The 14,630-nt window shown below is 46.6% G+C and overlaps 1 protein-coding gene across 6 annotated transcripts in view; it reads left to right on the forward strand.

Annotated features, from left to right (window-relative positions):
- Nucleotides 1-6,986: 6,986 nt before the first annotated feature.
- Nucleotides 6,987-14,630, forward strand: part of LSM14A (LSM14A mRNA processing body assembly factor) — a 60,347-nt gene continuing 52,703 nt past the window's right edge. For 2 of the 6 annotated variants that reach the window (XM_054462848.2, XM_054462847.2), the window contains exon 1: nucleotides 6,987-8,018. In XM_054462848.2, coding sequence (XP_054318823.1) covers nucleotides 7,898-8,018 — 121 coding nt within the window. In that variant the 5' untranslated portion in view covers nucleotides 6,987-7,897. The remainder of the gene's footprint in view (nucleotides 8,019-14,630) is intronic. The other 4 variants (XM_054462850.2, XM_054462849.2, XM_063657513.1 and 1 more) reach the window with 2 other exon arrangements.

A 14,630-nucleotide genomic window follows, 5' to 3' on the forward strand; every position in this document is an offset into this window, starting at 1 on the left:
TCTGGGATGTGAGGAGCGCCTCTGCCCGGCTGCCCCGTCTGGGAAACAAGGAACGCCTCTGCCCGGCCGCCCCGTCTGGGAGGTGAGGAGTGCCTCTGCCCGGCTGCCACCCCGTCTGGGAGGAAGTGAGGAGCACCTCTGCCCGGCTGCCCCGTCTGGGAGGTGAGGAGCGCCTCTGCCTGGCCGCCACCCCGTCTGGGAGGAAGTGAGGAGCGCCTCTGCCCAGCTGCCCCATCTGGGAAGGGAGGAGCGCCTCTGCCTGGCCGCCACCCCATATGGGAAGTGAGGAGCGCCTCTGCCTCGCCACCCTGTCTGGGAGGTGAGGAGCGCCTCTGCCCAGCCGCCCCGTCTGGGAGGTGAGGAGTGCCTCTGCCCGGCTGCCACCCCGTCTGGGAGGAAGTGAGGAGCACCTCTGCCCGGCTGCCCCGTCTGGGAGATGAGGAGCACCTCTGCCCGGCCGCCCCGTCTGGGAGGTGAGGAGCGCCTCTGCCTGGCCGCCACCCCATCTGGGAGGAAGTGAGGAGCGCCTCTGCCCGGCCGCCCCATCTGGGAAGTGAGGAGCGCCTCTGCCCGGCCGCCCCATCTGGGAAGTGAGGAGCGCCTCTGCCCGGCCGCCCCGTCTGGGAAGTGAGGAGCGCCTCTGCCCGGCCGCCCCGTCTGGGAGGTGAGGAGTGCCTCTGCCCGGCTGCCACCCCGTCTGGGAGGAAGTGAGGAGCGCCTCTGCCCGGCTGCCACCCCGTCTGGGAGGAAGTGAGGAGCACCTCTGACCGGCTGCCCCGTCTGGGAGATGAGGAGCACCTCTGCCCAGCCGCCCCATCTGGGAGGTGAGGAGCGCCTCTGCCTGGCCGCCACCCCGTCTGGGAGGAAGTGAGGAGCGCCTCTGCCTGGCTGCCCCATCTGGGAAGTGAGGAGCGCCTCTGCCCGGCCACCCCGTCTGGGAAGTGAGGAGCGCCTCTGCCTGGCCACCCCGTCTGGGAGGTGAGGAGCGCCTCTGCCCGGCCGCCCAGTGTGGGAAGTGAGGAGCACTTCTGCCCGGCCGCCCTGTCTGGGAGGTGAGGAGCGCCTCTGCCTGGCCGCCACCCCGTCTGGGAGGAAGTGAGGAGCGTCTCTGCCCAGCCGCCCCGTCTGGGAAGTGAGGAGCGCCTCTGCCCGGCCGCCCGGTCTGGGAAGTGAGGAGCGCCTCTGCCCGGCCGCCCCCTCTGGGAAGTGAGGAGCGCCTCTGCCCGGCCGCCCTGTCTGGGAGATGTACCCAAGAGCTCTGAAGAGACAGTGACCATCGGGAGCGGGCCATGAGGACGATGACGGTTTTGTTGAAAAGAAGGGGGGGAAGTGTGGGGAAAGGAAGGAGAGATCAGATTGTTGCTGTGTCTGTGTAGAAAGAGGTGGGCATAGGAGACTCCATTTTGTTCTGACTAGGAGAAATTCTTCTGCCTTGGGATGCTGTTGATCTATGGCCTTGCCCCCAGCCCCGTGCTCTCTGAAACATGTGCTGTGTCAACTCAGGGTTAAATGGATTAAGGGCGGTGCAAGATGTGCTTTGTTAAACAGATGCTTGAAGGCAGCATGCTCTTTAAGAGTCATCACCACTCCCTAATCTCAACTACCCAGGGGCACAAACACTGCAGAAGGCTGCAGGGACCTCTGTCTAGGAAAACCAGAGACCTTTGTCATGTGTTTATCTCCTGACCTTCTCTCCACTATTATCCTATGACCCTGCCATATCCCCCTCTCCGAGAAACACCCAAGAATGATCAATAAATACTAAAAAAAAAAAAAAAAAAAAAAAAGTTTATATCTAGGCCGGGCACGGTGGCTCACGCCTGTAATCCCAGCACTTTGGGAGGCCGAGAAGGGCGGATCACGAGGTCAGGAAATTGAGACCATCCTGGTTAACACGGTGAAACCCCGTCTCTACTAAAAATACAAAAAATTAGCTGGGCATGGTGGCGAGCACCTGTAGTCCCAGCTACTTGGGAGGCTGAGGCAGGAGAATGGCGTGAACCCAGGAGGCGGAGCTTGCAGTGAGCCGAGATCACGCCACTGCACTCCATCCAGCCTGGGTGACACAGCGAGACTCCATCTCAAAAAACAAACAAACAAACAAAAAATTTTATCTAATACCACGGTACCATAGCATTCGGAAATTACGGCTTTCCTCCTTTATTTTCATATGTTGTTTTTTTTCCTTTTAAGAAAGTCTTTATACTCACACAATTCTGTATTCAGCTTTTTTACTTAAATATTATTTCAAAAGCAAGTGCCTATTTTTGCTACATAACCTTAGTTTTAATGGGCCATTGTACATGGAAAGTTTGCCTTTTTGAGATAGAATTCACATATCATAAAATTCACTTTTGTTTTTTTTTTTTTTTTTGCGATGGAGTCTTGCTCTGTCGCCCAGACTGGAGTGCAGTGGCACGATCTCGGCTCACTGCAACCTCTGCCTCTCAAGTTCAAGCAATTCTCCTGCCTCAGCCTCCTGAGTAGCTGGGATTACAGAAGCCCGCCACCACATCCAGCTAAATTTTTTTGTATTTTTAGTACTATGTTGGTCACGTTGGTCTCGAACTCCTGACTTCGTGATCTGCCCACCTCAGCCTCCCAAAGTGCTGGGATTACAGGCTTAAGCCACCGCGCCCGGCCCTAAATTCACTTCTTAAAGTGTACAATTTAGTGAGTTTTTGTATATCCACAAAGCCATGCAACCATTATCATTATATACTTCCAGGCATTTTCTTTTTTCTTTTCCTTTTTGAGATGGAGTTTCACTCTTGTTGTCCAGACTGGAGTGTAACGGCACTATCTTGGCTCACTGTAGCCTCCGCCTCCCGGATTCAAGCTATTCTCCTGCCTCAGCCTCCCAAGTAACTGGGATTACAGGCGTGCGCCACCACGCCTAATTTTTTTGTGTTTTTGGTAGAGACGGGGTTTCACCATGTTGGCCAGGCTGGTCTTGACCTCCTGACCTAAGGCGATCCACCAGCCTCAGTCTCCCAAAGTGCTGGGATTACAGGCACGAGCCATTGTGACCATCCTACTTCCAGACATTTTTATCACCCCAGAAAGAAACCCTGCACCCCTTGGTAGTGACTTCCCATTCCTACTCCTCACCCCCATGTCCCAGCCCCTTGCAGCCACTAATCTACTAATATTTTCTGCCTCTATGGATTTGCCTGTTCTTGGCGTTTCTTTTTTTTTTTTTTTTTTTTGAGACGGAGTCTCGCTCTGTTGCCCAGGCTGCAGTGCCTCTCGAGTAGCTGGAATTACAGGATTACAGGCATGAGCCACTGACAGTGAGCTTATCCTTTTTCCATCTGTAACAATTTCCAAATTTACATCTCCATTTCAGATCTCCTGACTTTTAGGGTCATACCAATTATGAAATAGATGCAATTGCTTGGTGTCCCAACAGGCACTTCCAGCTCAACAAGTGCAAAATTATTTGCATCTATTAATATTTCCATCCTCCCCCCAAATAAACTGCCTTTTATCCATTCTCCTTACGCCCATCACTGGCCCTAGGACTCACCTAGGTGTTCAGTCCTGGAACTAGGAGTCCTTATCTGGCTACACCCAATCAGTCACCAATCTGTTAGACCTACTACATGTTTTGCAACTCATGGTTTCCTGCACCCTAGGGCGGCAGGAACTATGTATAATGCAGCTGATCAGTTGGTAGCCCCTAGTGTAATATGCACATTAATCTCCGTTTCATGTACTAGAAACAAGGTTGAGAACCGTGACACATTTTGTGACCATCGCAGGCTTCCTAAAGATCCAAAATCCATTGTTGCTTCCCTGCTTAAGGGCTCCCGGCAGCCTGCAGAAAAAATAAATTCTTCCCCATTCATGTTTTCAGCAGTAGAACCTCTAGAATTTCTACACTTGAGGAGCTATGGGGTAAGAAAGAAGATCTGAAGGATTTGCGAGGCTTGTCCAAAGCAATTCCCAGCTAGTACACTGTTTTTTCCTTATATTTGTCTTTACTTTATGAGGCTAGGGGATGGCTGTTGGACAATATGGGAGAAACAGAGCCCTCAACCCTCACCACCTTTGGTGTGGCCACTGCTATCCACTATAACTCCTAATATACCCTGCATACTTTAGGCTCTGGCCACACTGAATTGCTTACTTTCCAGAATGTATATCTCACTCTTCCTCCTGTAATCACTCCATCTCCTGTTTGATCTGAAAGCTTCTTAATCCCATCTCTATTTCAGGCAAGATTTGAAGTCCCCCTCATACCATAGACAAAAATTGGCTCAAAATAAATCAAAGACCTAAATGTAAGAGCTAACACATAAAACTTAGAAGCAAACATTATGGGTAAATATTTGTATCCTGGATTAGGCAATGCTTTATTGCATATGACACCAAAAGTGCAAACAACAACAACAAAAATGAATAAACTAGACTTTATAGAAACTAAAAACTTTTGTGCTTCAAAGGACACTATCAAGAAAGTGAAAAGACAACCAACCCACTGAATGAGAGAGACTATTTACAAATTATAGATCTGATTAGGGACTTGTATCTAGAATATATAAAAGAACTCTTTCCACTCAACAATAAAAAGAAAAATTGCCCAATTTAAAAGTGTTTAGCTGGGTGTGGGGCTCACGCCTGTAATTCCAGCACTCTGGGAAGCCAAGGCAAGAGGATCACTTGAGTCCAGGCGTTTGAGACCAACCTGGGCAACATGGCAAGGCCTTGTCTCTACAAAAAAATACAAAAATTATCTAGGCATGGTGGTGTGCACCTGTGGTCCCAGCTACCTGGGAGGCTGAGGTGGAGGATTGCTTGAGCCCAGGAAGGCTGCAGTGAGCCATGATAGGGCCACTGCATTCCAGCCTGGGTGACAGAGTGGCATCCTGTCTCAAAAAGATACACAAATGGCCAGGCGTGGTGGCTCACGCCTGTAATCCCACCACTTTGGGAGGCCGAGGCGGGAGGATCACCTGAGGTTGGGAGTTTGAGACCAGCCTGACCAACATGGAGAAACCCCCACTCTACTAAAAATACAAAATTAGCCGGGCTTGGTGGTGCATGCCTGTAATCCCAGCTACTAGGGAGGCTGAGGCAGGAGAATCTCTTGAACCCGGGAGGCGGAGGTTGCGGTGAGCCGAGATCACACCATTGCACTCCAGCCTGAGCAACAAGAGCGAAACACTGTCTCAAACAAACAAACAAAAAAAGACAGACAATAATAGGTGTTGGTGAGGCTGTGGAGAAAATTGGAGCCCTCATACAACTGCCGGTGGAAATGTAAAATAGTGTAGCTGCTTTGGAAAGTAGTTTGACAGTTCCTCAAAAAGTTAAACTCTAAGTTACCATATGGCTCAACTACTCCATTCTTAGGAGGATTGAAAACACATGTTCCCACAAAAACTTGTTCATAGAGGTACTCACGGATATTTATAATAGCAGAAGTGAAAACAACCCAAATGTTCATCAACTGATAAATGGATAAACAAAATATGGTATGTCCATACAAAGGAATATTATTTAGCCTTGAAAGAATTGCTGGGCACGGTGGCTCACGCCTGTAATCCCAGCAATTTCGGAGGCCAAGGCAGGTGGATCACTTGAGGCCAGGAGTTTGAGACCAGCCTGGCCAACATGGTGAAACCCCATCTCTATTAAAAATACAAAAAATCTGTCAGGCGTGGTGGCATGCGCCTGTAATCCCAGCTACTCAGGAGGATGAGGCAGGAGAATCGCTTGAACACAGGAGGCGGAGGTTGCCGTGAGCCAAGATGGCACCACTGCATTCCATCCCGGGTGACAGAGCGAGACTGTTTCAAAAAAACAAAAACAAATAATTCAACTTCCTCGCGCGGACCTTGTACTGAAACAGGGATTTCCAAACCTTTCTTTGTAGCCACTGTGCACCAGCCCCATCAGAGCTCTGTCTCTCTCCTGTGTCCCTCTCTTATGATGCCAGGCTTCTTGCCATTTGCTCACTCAGCTCAGCATCCTGCCTGTGCTCTGCCTTCATCCTGCTGTTCATTCATGCAGCAAATATTAACTGAGCAGCTGCCCTGAGCCAGGTGCTGTACTAGGCCCCTGATGATACAGCAGTGACCAAAACGACATCACTATCTCAAAATGTTTACATTCTAGTGAAGGAGACAGATACATACAAATAATTAAACAGACACACTTGAGAGAGATACATGCTATAAAGAAAATGCAAGCTGAGTTAAGGAGATGTAGAGTGATGTGAGTGGTATTATTTTAAACAAGGCTGTCAGGGACGTCATCTCTGGAGGTGATGCTTGAGCGGAGACTGGAATAAAGTGCTCAAGTACTGGTTGTATTAGATGTGACTGGAACAGAACGAGAAGCTAAATTATGTATACCCTTAGACACCAAAGTCTGGTTTTCTCTCTGTGTAACATGGGATCAGTAGAGTGAGTAGAGGAAGGACATGATCTGACTTAGATTTTTTTTTTTTTTTTTGAGACGGAGTCTCGCTGTGTCGCCCAGGCTGGAGTGCAGTGGCACAATCTTGGCTCACCACAACCTCCGCCTCCTGGGTTCAAGCAATTCTCCTGCCTCAGCCTCCCAAGTAGCTGAGAGTATAGGCGCGCGCCACCACGCCTGGCTAATTTTTTTGTTATCTTTAGTAGAGACGGGGTTTCACCATGTTGGCTAGGCTGGTCTCGAACTCCTGACCTGTGATGCGCCCGCCTCGGGCCCCCAAAGTACTGGGAGTACAGGCGTGAGCCACTGCGCCCAGCCTTGAGTTAGATTTTAACAGATCTCTCTGGCTGCTGTATTGAGAATAAAGTACTGGGGGCAAGAGTTGACATACAGGCAACTTTTAGAAGGCTACTGCAATAATTCAGCCCGAGTAATCGTGGCTTGTGGGAGAGGTGTAGGAATGGAGATATGGAGAAGTCAGATTTAGGATATATTGTGTAGATATAACGGAGAGATGTAGTCAGAACAGATGTGGAAGCAAGACAGAGGGCAAGGCTGACTCAAGGATTTTAGTCTGAGCAGCTGAGTAAAAATGGTACCGTTTACATCAATAGGGAAAGGTGGTGAAGGAGCAGGTTAGAGGGAAAACAGGGAGCATGGCTTTGGACCCTTAACGTTTGAGATTCGACAGAAACCGTGGTTCACGGAACTGATCCAAGCTACATACTGATAATTGGGATTGGTGAGTTACAATGGGATTGCAAGTCATGAAACTGGTTCAGACCGACTGAATGAGCGGGACAGGAAGGGGCTGAAACACTTGAGTCCTTGTGAGAGCCCCAGCTCTAGGGGCAGCCTCGGGGGAAGCTCCCTGGGCGATGGCTGCGGTAATGGAGCCGTAGGAGCTCCACGAGGTGTAGGTTCAGCGTCTTAAAAGGATGAGCAGCGGCTCGCCACAGCTCGGAGGCGGGTGGGCAGCGCTCCAGGCCGAGGGCCCCGCGTCGGCAAAGACACAGGACCCACGACAAGGCGGCCACGGCCTGAGTCAAAAGGAGGGCCGCGCGCCTCCTCTCCAGCCCGCAGCAAGCGGGTGCCACGAGGCACTCAGCCGGTCCCCGAAGTTCCTCTCACGCGGCCCCAAGACTACCACCGTAGTCCAGGCCAACAAGCGCTGCCGGGACTCCTGAAGCCACGAATGAGCCGTGAGCCACCAGCCCTCGGCCAAATCTCGCGAGAGCGCGGCCTCGCCCTCCCAGCATGCCCCGCGCCGCCGCCGCTGCCGCCGCCGCCGCCGCCGCGCCGCGGCTTGAGGGCTGGAGGCTGGGGGAGGGTAGCGGAGCCGGCGCCGCCGCCATGTTGGGTCTGAAGCGGCTGCTGTAGGCGCCGACGGAGCGAGCGGGCGTGCGGAGCGGGCGACAGCGGCGTGGGATCTGCCTCTCTGCGAGCAGCTGGGAGCGGCGGCGGCGGCGCCATGAGCGGGGGCACCCCTTACATCGGCAGCAAGATCAGCCTCATCTCCAAGGCGGAGATCCGCTACGAGGGCATCCTCTACACCATCGACACTGAAAACTCCACCGTAGCCCTTGCCAAAGGTACGCGGGACCGGGCCTCAGGGTGGGGGCCGGGCCGGGCGCCGCTCGGGGCTGCTCCCCGCTCCGGCCCGCGGCCTCCTCGTTCCCTCTCCTCCCTCCGTCGAGCTCCGAGAGGCATCTCCCCTCCCTTCTCCGGGCCCCGGCGTCGCGGGCCGGACCGCGGCCTCCCCGCGGCTCCCTGGCTTCCGCCCCCCGGAAGGTCCGCGCCTGAAGCCCGGGGAACTACGGGACTGAGTGCGCGGCGGGCGGGCGGCCCTGAAGTCCGAGAACGGGCCGGAGAACACGGAGAAACGCGTCTTCCAACTCCGAAATTCGGGGCTTCTGTCGTCTTAGCACAAAACAAAGCCAGAGTATTCAAAGAATTTTTCCGCCCAGCTTGAGTTCATCGCGGATGCGTTGACTACTCAGCACCCATTTTCTCACTTTGTTCATTTCAATTCGTGGCGATCTTCCTCTGGTGAACTCTTGAGTAATGTGCTAAAACTTTGGGTTTGCTCTGCGACGCAGACATTCTCGAAATGCCATCGATGCCGTGGAGCAGATCCCATCTCCCTCGGCTCATCCTCTGTTGGTATTTACCTGTTAAACCGGAATCCTCAAAGCTTGTTGTGCAACCATCTCATTAGGGCGCGTGGTAAAAATGCTTGCTGCTGCCCCGACGCCCCTGTTTCTGGAAACGGGTTCAAGCTTGATCCAGGATCCTTCTTGACCAGGCAAGCTTGACCTTTGATCCAGGCTCAGTGGGCGTTGACTGATCCTTCTGGAGGCTCTCCGGGAAAGGGAATTCGGCTGAGAAGGAAGGTGCCCCTACCCACAGTGTTAATATTTGGCATCCCTAGAGTCTGTGTGGGTTTTGTTTCCGTTCACACGTGCAGGGCCTTTGCTCCGCCAGGAAACCAGAAAGAAAATAAACTTTAGCTCCTGAATCTTAAAGGAAATCTCACAACAGTGTAAAATACTTTGGGGGAAGCTAGATAACCTAGGTGATTTTCCCAGCACTTTTGGTAGAGGTGGGAACTGCATAGCATGGTTAGTGACCCTCTGGATAGGTTAGGTCCAAGGATAAAGAAGAAGATTTTCGAAATCTGTAGAATTTTAAAAATCGTTAACTGATAGGGGAGTGGTTTCACGGGATCAAGTATTTAATATTTCTTGGATGCTCTGGTAAATCCTTTATTTATTTATTTATTTATTTATTTATTTATTTTTCTGAGATGGAGTTTAGCTCTTTTTGCCCAGGCTGGAGTGCAATGGCATGATCTCGGCTCACTGCAACGTCCGCCTCCCGGGTTCAAGTGATTCTCCTGCCTCAGCCTCCCAAGTAGCTGGGATTATAGGCTCCTGCCACCACCCCCGGCTAATTTGATATTTTTAGTAGAGACGGGGTTTCACCATGTTGGCCAGGCTGGTCTCGAACTCCTGACCTCAGGTGATCCACCCGCCTCGGCCACCCGAAGTGCTGGGATTACAGGCATGAGCCACCGCGCCCAGCCTCTGGTAAATCTTTTTAATAGCCCTGGTGTTGGGACAACTCTTATACCTGGGTAGGGAACCTTTTGATGTTATAGAACTGTACACCATAAAGGAGTAGTACGAGATGGTGATAGTTGCACAACTCTGCAATTTTGCTGAAGATCATTGAATTATACACTTTTTAAAATCACCAAGTCTAATTTTAAAAGTAGTACGAAAAACCAGGGAGTACCCCCACATTTCCCTCTTCACCTTGTGAAACATTGTGCTGTGACACATTACCTCATTAAAACACCTGTAGACTTTAGCGCTTAGAAATCCGCTATAGGATGTATGATGGTATTTGGTGTTTATTAAAGACTTTCCCAGTGATGCTTCTTAAGTAACTTAGTTTTTGCTTGGCCTTATTTTGAATTTATTTTTATATTTTTTATACAATAGTTACTTAGCTGTATAGTGTTTTTCTGGCTTTTTGAAATTATGAAAAAGCCTCTCTTTATGAAATTTTGAAAAGTGCTGGGTGAGAGCCAGATATGGGTTGAAAATAATTTCTCATTAAAGTGGTTTAATAAATTTTTTTTAAAGTATTGCTTTACCTAATCTGAATTTAAAGGTGTCTTGCCAGCTTAGTGACTCAATAAGTTGGCTGTGTTACCTTTATTCCTCACAAAGAAAATAAAATACATTTGAAAATTTTTAAAGTATTTTTGTTCTTTTTTAAAAACTACGAACATATCCTTTTATGCAGGAACCCCAAAAGTCTACATTTTAATAACCCACATTTTAAAAACTTTTCAGCAGCTTTTAGAGTCAATGTTTCATTAGTCTGTAATAGTTAAATTCATATGACATAAAATATAAATTTGTTCTTTGTTTCATGACTTGATAAATATATGAATATAGCAGTGAAAAATTTTTTTAATCATTGAATTTATGTTTGTACTCATGGCTTTGATATTTCATCCCACATCATTATATGCTTTTTCTTTTTCTTTTTGAGATGGAGTCTCACTCTGTTGCCCAGGCCGGAGCGCAGCGGCACAATCCTGGCTGCCTGTAACCTCTGCCTCCCAAGTTCAAGCAATTCTCCTGCCTCAGCCTCCTGCGTAGCTGGGAATACTGGCGCGTGCCACCACGCTTGGCTAATTTTTGTATTTTTTAGTTGAGACAGGCTTTCACCATATTGGCCAGGCTGACCAATCACTCCTGACCTCCTGAACTCAAGTGATCCACCTGCCTCGGCCTCCCAAAATGCTGAGATTACAGGCATGAGCCACCGCACCCAGCTGCTTTTTCTTAAGCAACATGAGTTAAACATGTAACCGGTTTGGGGAATTTGATTATGTTCGCAAAAACTGACATTATCAAACCTTTATATATTATTCTACATGATATTATCTAATCGAAAACTACATAATAACTGTCTAGTCAATACTGGACACATTTCAGATTTCAAGATTAGAAGCAAGAAGTTCAGTCTTAAAATTTTAAAATTTACAAGACTTGTTGAGTAATCCGATATCAGAAAATTTCACCTTCCATTTCAAAATTTGAACGAAGAATGGTAGTCTAAAAGATTAAAGCCAAAAGTGTTTTCATTTGTTTTATTTTGTTTGTGTTTTTTTGTTGTTGTTGTTGTTTTGAGACAGAGTCTTGCTCTTGCCCAGGCTGGAGTGCAGTGGTGCCATCTCGGCTTGCTGCAGCCTCCACCTCCCGGGTTCAAGCAGTTCTGCCACAGCCTCCCGAGTAGCTGGGACTACAGGCATCCACCACAGCTGGCTAATTTTTGTATTTTGAGTAGAGACGGTGTTTCACCATGTTGGCCAGGCTGACCTCACAAACTCCTGACCTCAGATGATCCATCCACCTTGGCCTCCCAAAGTGCTGGGATTACAGGTGTGAGGCACTGCACCTGGCCTAAAGCCAAAAGTTTGTTCATGGAATTTATAATACAGTGTGTATTTGGATGTAGAGATCCCTGTTACTGTTTTTAAACTATGGATTAAGAGTTAATCTCTTTGAGTAACAGTCTTAGCATTCTCTTTTGAACTGTTTTTTTTTTTAATTTCTCGGGGAGAGTGTTATTGGGAAACCTAACTACACAGGCTGAAAAGATATATAAGATAAAAATGAAATATTTTTAAACAAACATCTTTGTAACCACCACCCAAGGCAAGACAGACATTGCCAGCATCCCAGAAGCCTCGCACCACCTATATTTTCCCATCACAACTATCACCATCTTAATTTAAGCTAGATATAAATGTTCTTCTGATATTTATAGTTTTACCATGTAAGTTTACATCTCTAAATAATAGAGTTTAATTTTGCCCATTTTTAACTTTATGTAAATAGGATTATGTTGTATATATTTTATTTTTAGCTTTTATTGTTTCATAATATTCCATCATGAATATAACACAAGTTTATTTCTTCTGCCATTGTTTTGGATATTGCGTTTAGATTGTTTGCAGTTTGGGGCTATTATAAACAATGCTTTTATGTACATTTCTGTTTAAGTGCACTGATGCATGTTTATGTAGTTTTCTTGAGATTATATACTTAGAATTTGAATTGCAAAAACATGGGGAATGTTGGTCTTTATCAGGTAATGCCAAGTAGTTTTCCAAAGTAGTTGTTTAGTGGTTTTTACTTCATTTATTAGTATGTAAGAGTTCTTGTTTCATATCCCTTACCAACAACCATACGTGGTATCATATATTTCAATTCTAGCCAATCCTGTTGGGTATGTAGTTGTATTTAGTTTTAATCATTTCTCTCATTACTAAATGGGGCTGACCATCTTTTCATATCTGGGTCTTTGGATCTCATTTTTCATAAAATGCCTTTGAAATCTTTTGCCTTTTTAAAATTGAAACGCATGTCTTTTTCTAGAGTTCTGTATTCTGAATATATCTCCATTGTTGGATGTATATATTGCAAACATTTTTTCCATTTAGTAGTTTCTTTTAATTAACAGAAGTTCTTCATTTTAATGTAAACATGTTCATCAGTTTTTTATGGCTAGTGTTTCTTTTTTTAAAACATCATAGAGATACTTTGATTATCTTTAAACCTTTTTGTGCTTTGCTTTTTCACATTGAGGTTTATAATGCATCTGAAATTGATTTTGTGTACAATGTGAGATGTTCAGAGCTTTACATTTAGTAGGGGATTCACTTGGTTTATACGGTCCATATTATAATTTAGGGCTTGGATATTATAATTTAAATATATCTGGAACTAAAACTACTCTTGAAATTTTTGGCTATTTACATTTGATGTGGTATATAATTAGGGTGACCATATGGCCTAGTTTGCCCTGGTGGAAAGTCCTTGTTTGTGCCTGCTCTGGCATAATTATTAAAAACATCCCGGCTGGGCAGGGTGACTCAGGCCTGTAATCCCAACATTTCCAAAAGGTCGAGGCCGGAGTATTGCTTGAGCCCAGGAGTTCAAAACCAGCCTCAGCAATATAGGGAGACTCCATTTCACAAAAAATTTTAAAAAGTAAATTAGCCAAGCATGGTGGCATGCATGTCTGTCGTCCCAGCCACTTGGGAGGCTGAGGCAGGGGGATTGCTTGAGCCCAAGAGGAGCTGTGATCATGCCACTGCACTCCAGCCTGAAACATAGAACAAGACCTTGTCTTAAAAAATAACAATGATAGCCTGTAATCCCAGCACTTTAGGAGGCTGAGGCAGGTGAATCACCTGAAGTCAGAAGCTCGAGACCAGTCTGGCCAACATGGCGAAACCCCATCTCTACTAAAAATACAAAAATTAGCCAAGCGTGCTGGTGCATGTCTGTAATCCCAGCTACTTGAGAGGCTGAGGCAGGAGAATCGCTTGAACCTGAAAGGCGGAGGTTAGAGTGAGCCAAGATCGCACCACTGTACTCTAGCCTGGGCAACAGAGCGAGACTCTGTCTCAAAAAAAAAAAACCACAAAATAATAATAATAATAATAATAATAATCTGTTTTCTCCCTTGAAAATGTTTCAGTGTGGATAAATTATCACACCATATAATCAAAAGCCTAATTGCAGAGGTGCTGTGAAATGGTTGATGTGCCTTATTTTCTGCTAGAGATGTCACAGACTAGCTTTAGTTCTAGAAAGTGAAACAGGTAAGTTTGGGGGGCTTTGATCCTCAGAACCTAAGCATATGTTAAGAAGTCATAAAGGCAACCTAGAAAGGCTTTGATGTCAGTCTGCTACGTATGTTTATAGATGATCTGTGTTGCAGTTTGTTTCTGCAGTTTGTTGCAGTTTGTAGTCTGTGTCATAGCTCTGAATTTATTTTCTTCTCAGCACTGATCATGACTTACACTTAATCTTCTTTGCTTATTTGCATATGTTTATTGTCTGTCTTCACCTTCCCCCTCACCTCCAGACTCTGAGCTCCTGGGATGAAAGATTGTTTAGTTAGTGAGTAAATGGAAGTGATTTAGCATTTTAGCTTATTGTTCTTGTAGAAGTATCTTGGGTATACCTCCAAATAATGCTTTTCCATGTTCACAATTGCGTTTCCCTATAAAATTAAATTATCCACCCTCACATTAAGAAATTTTGAAGAATTTCAGTGAGTAGGGATGCAAGAGGATGAAATCTAGTGACATAATTAACATTATTGGGGAGGTAAACTCTTTGTGACTCAAGCTCAATTATAATTTTCATTTACAGTTTAAAGGAAGCCTCCATTCAGGATGTAGGAGGAAATTACACAGTGGTGACATGTATGAATATTTTATGGAATAGTTCCAGTTGTGTTTGCACCTATGTCTATAAGTGAGTAGGATGCCTAAATAGGCTAAAATGAATGAAATTCTTATCAAAAATAAATTCTTACATTTAGTTAGCTTACCTGGATAATCATTCAAATGGAAACCAGGTTGTTACTGCACTGGGAAAAGAGACTTTGTGAAGAACGATTATATAAGCCACTTGCCTTTAAAATAAGTTGTTCTTAAAATCAAGAGATGGGTGGAAGGATAGAAGAACAAGTAAATTGTTAACAGATTTCTTTAATCATCTGCTAAGTCTGGCTCATTGGCATAATTTATCTGCTTCTTGATGTTAGTCACATAGTCATAAATTATTACCTTATTGGAGAGAGTGGAAGAGCTTTGTGTGATGGAT

This window comes from Pongo pygmaeus, chromosome 20 (genome assembly GCF_028885625.2).
Source record: "Pongo pygmaeus isolate AG05252 chromosome 20, NHGRI_mPonPyg2-v2.0_pri, whole genome shotgun sequence".
Taxonomy (NCBI): Eukaryota; Metazoa; Chordata; class Mammalia; order Primates; family Hominidae; genus Pongo; species Pongo pygmaeus.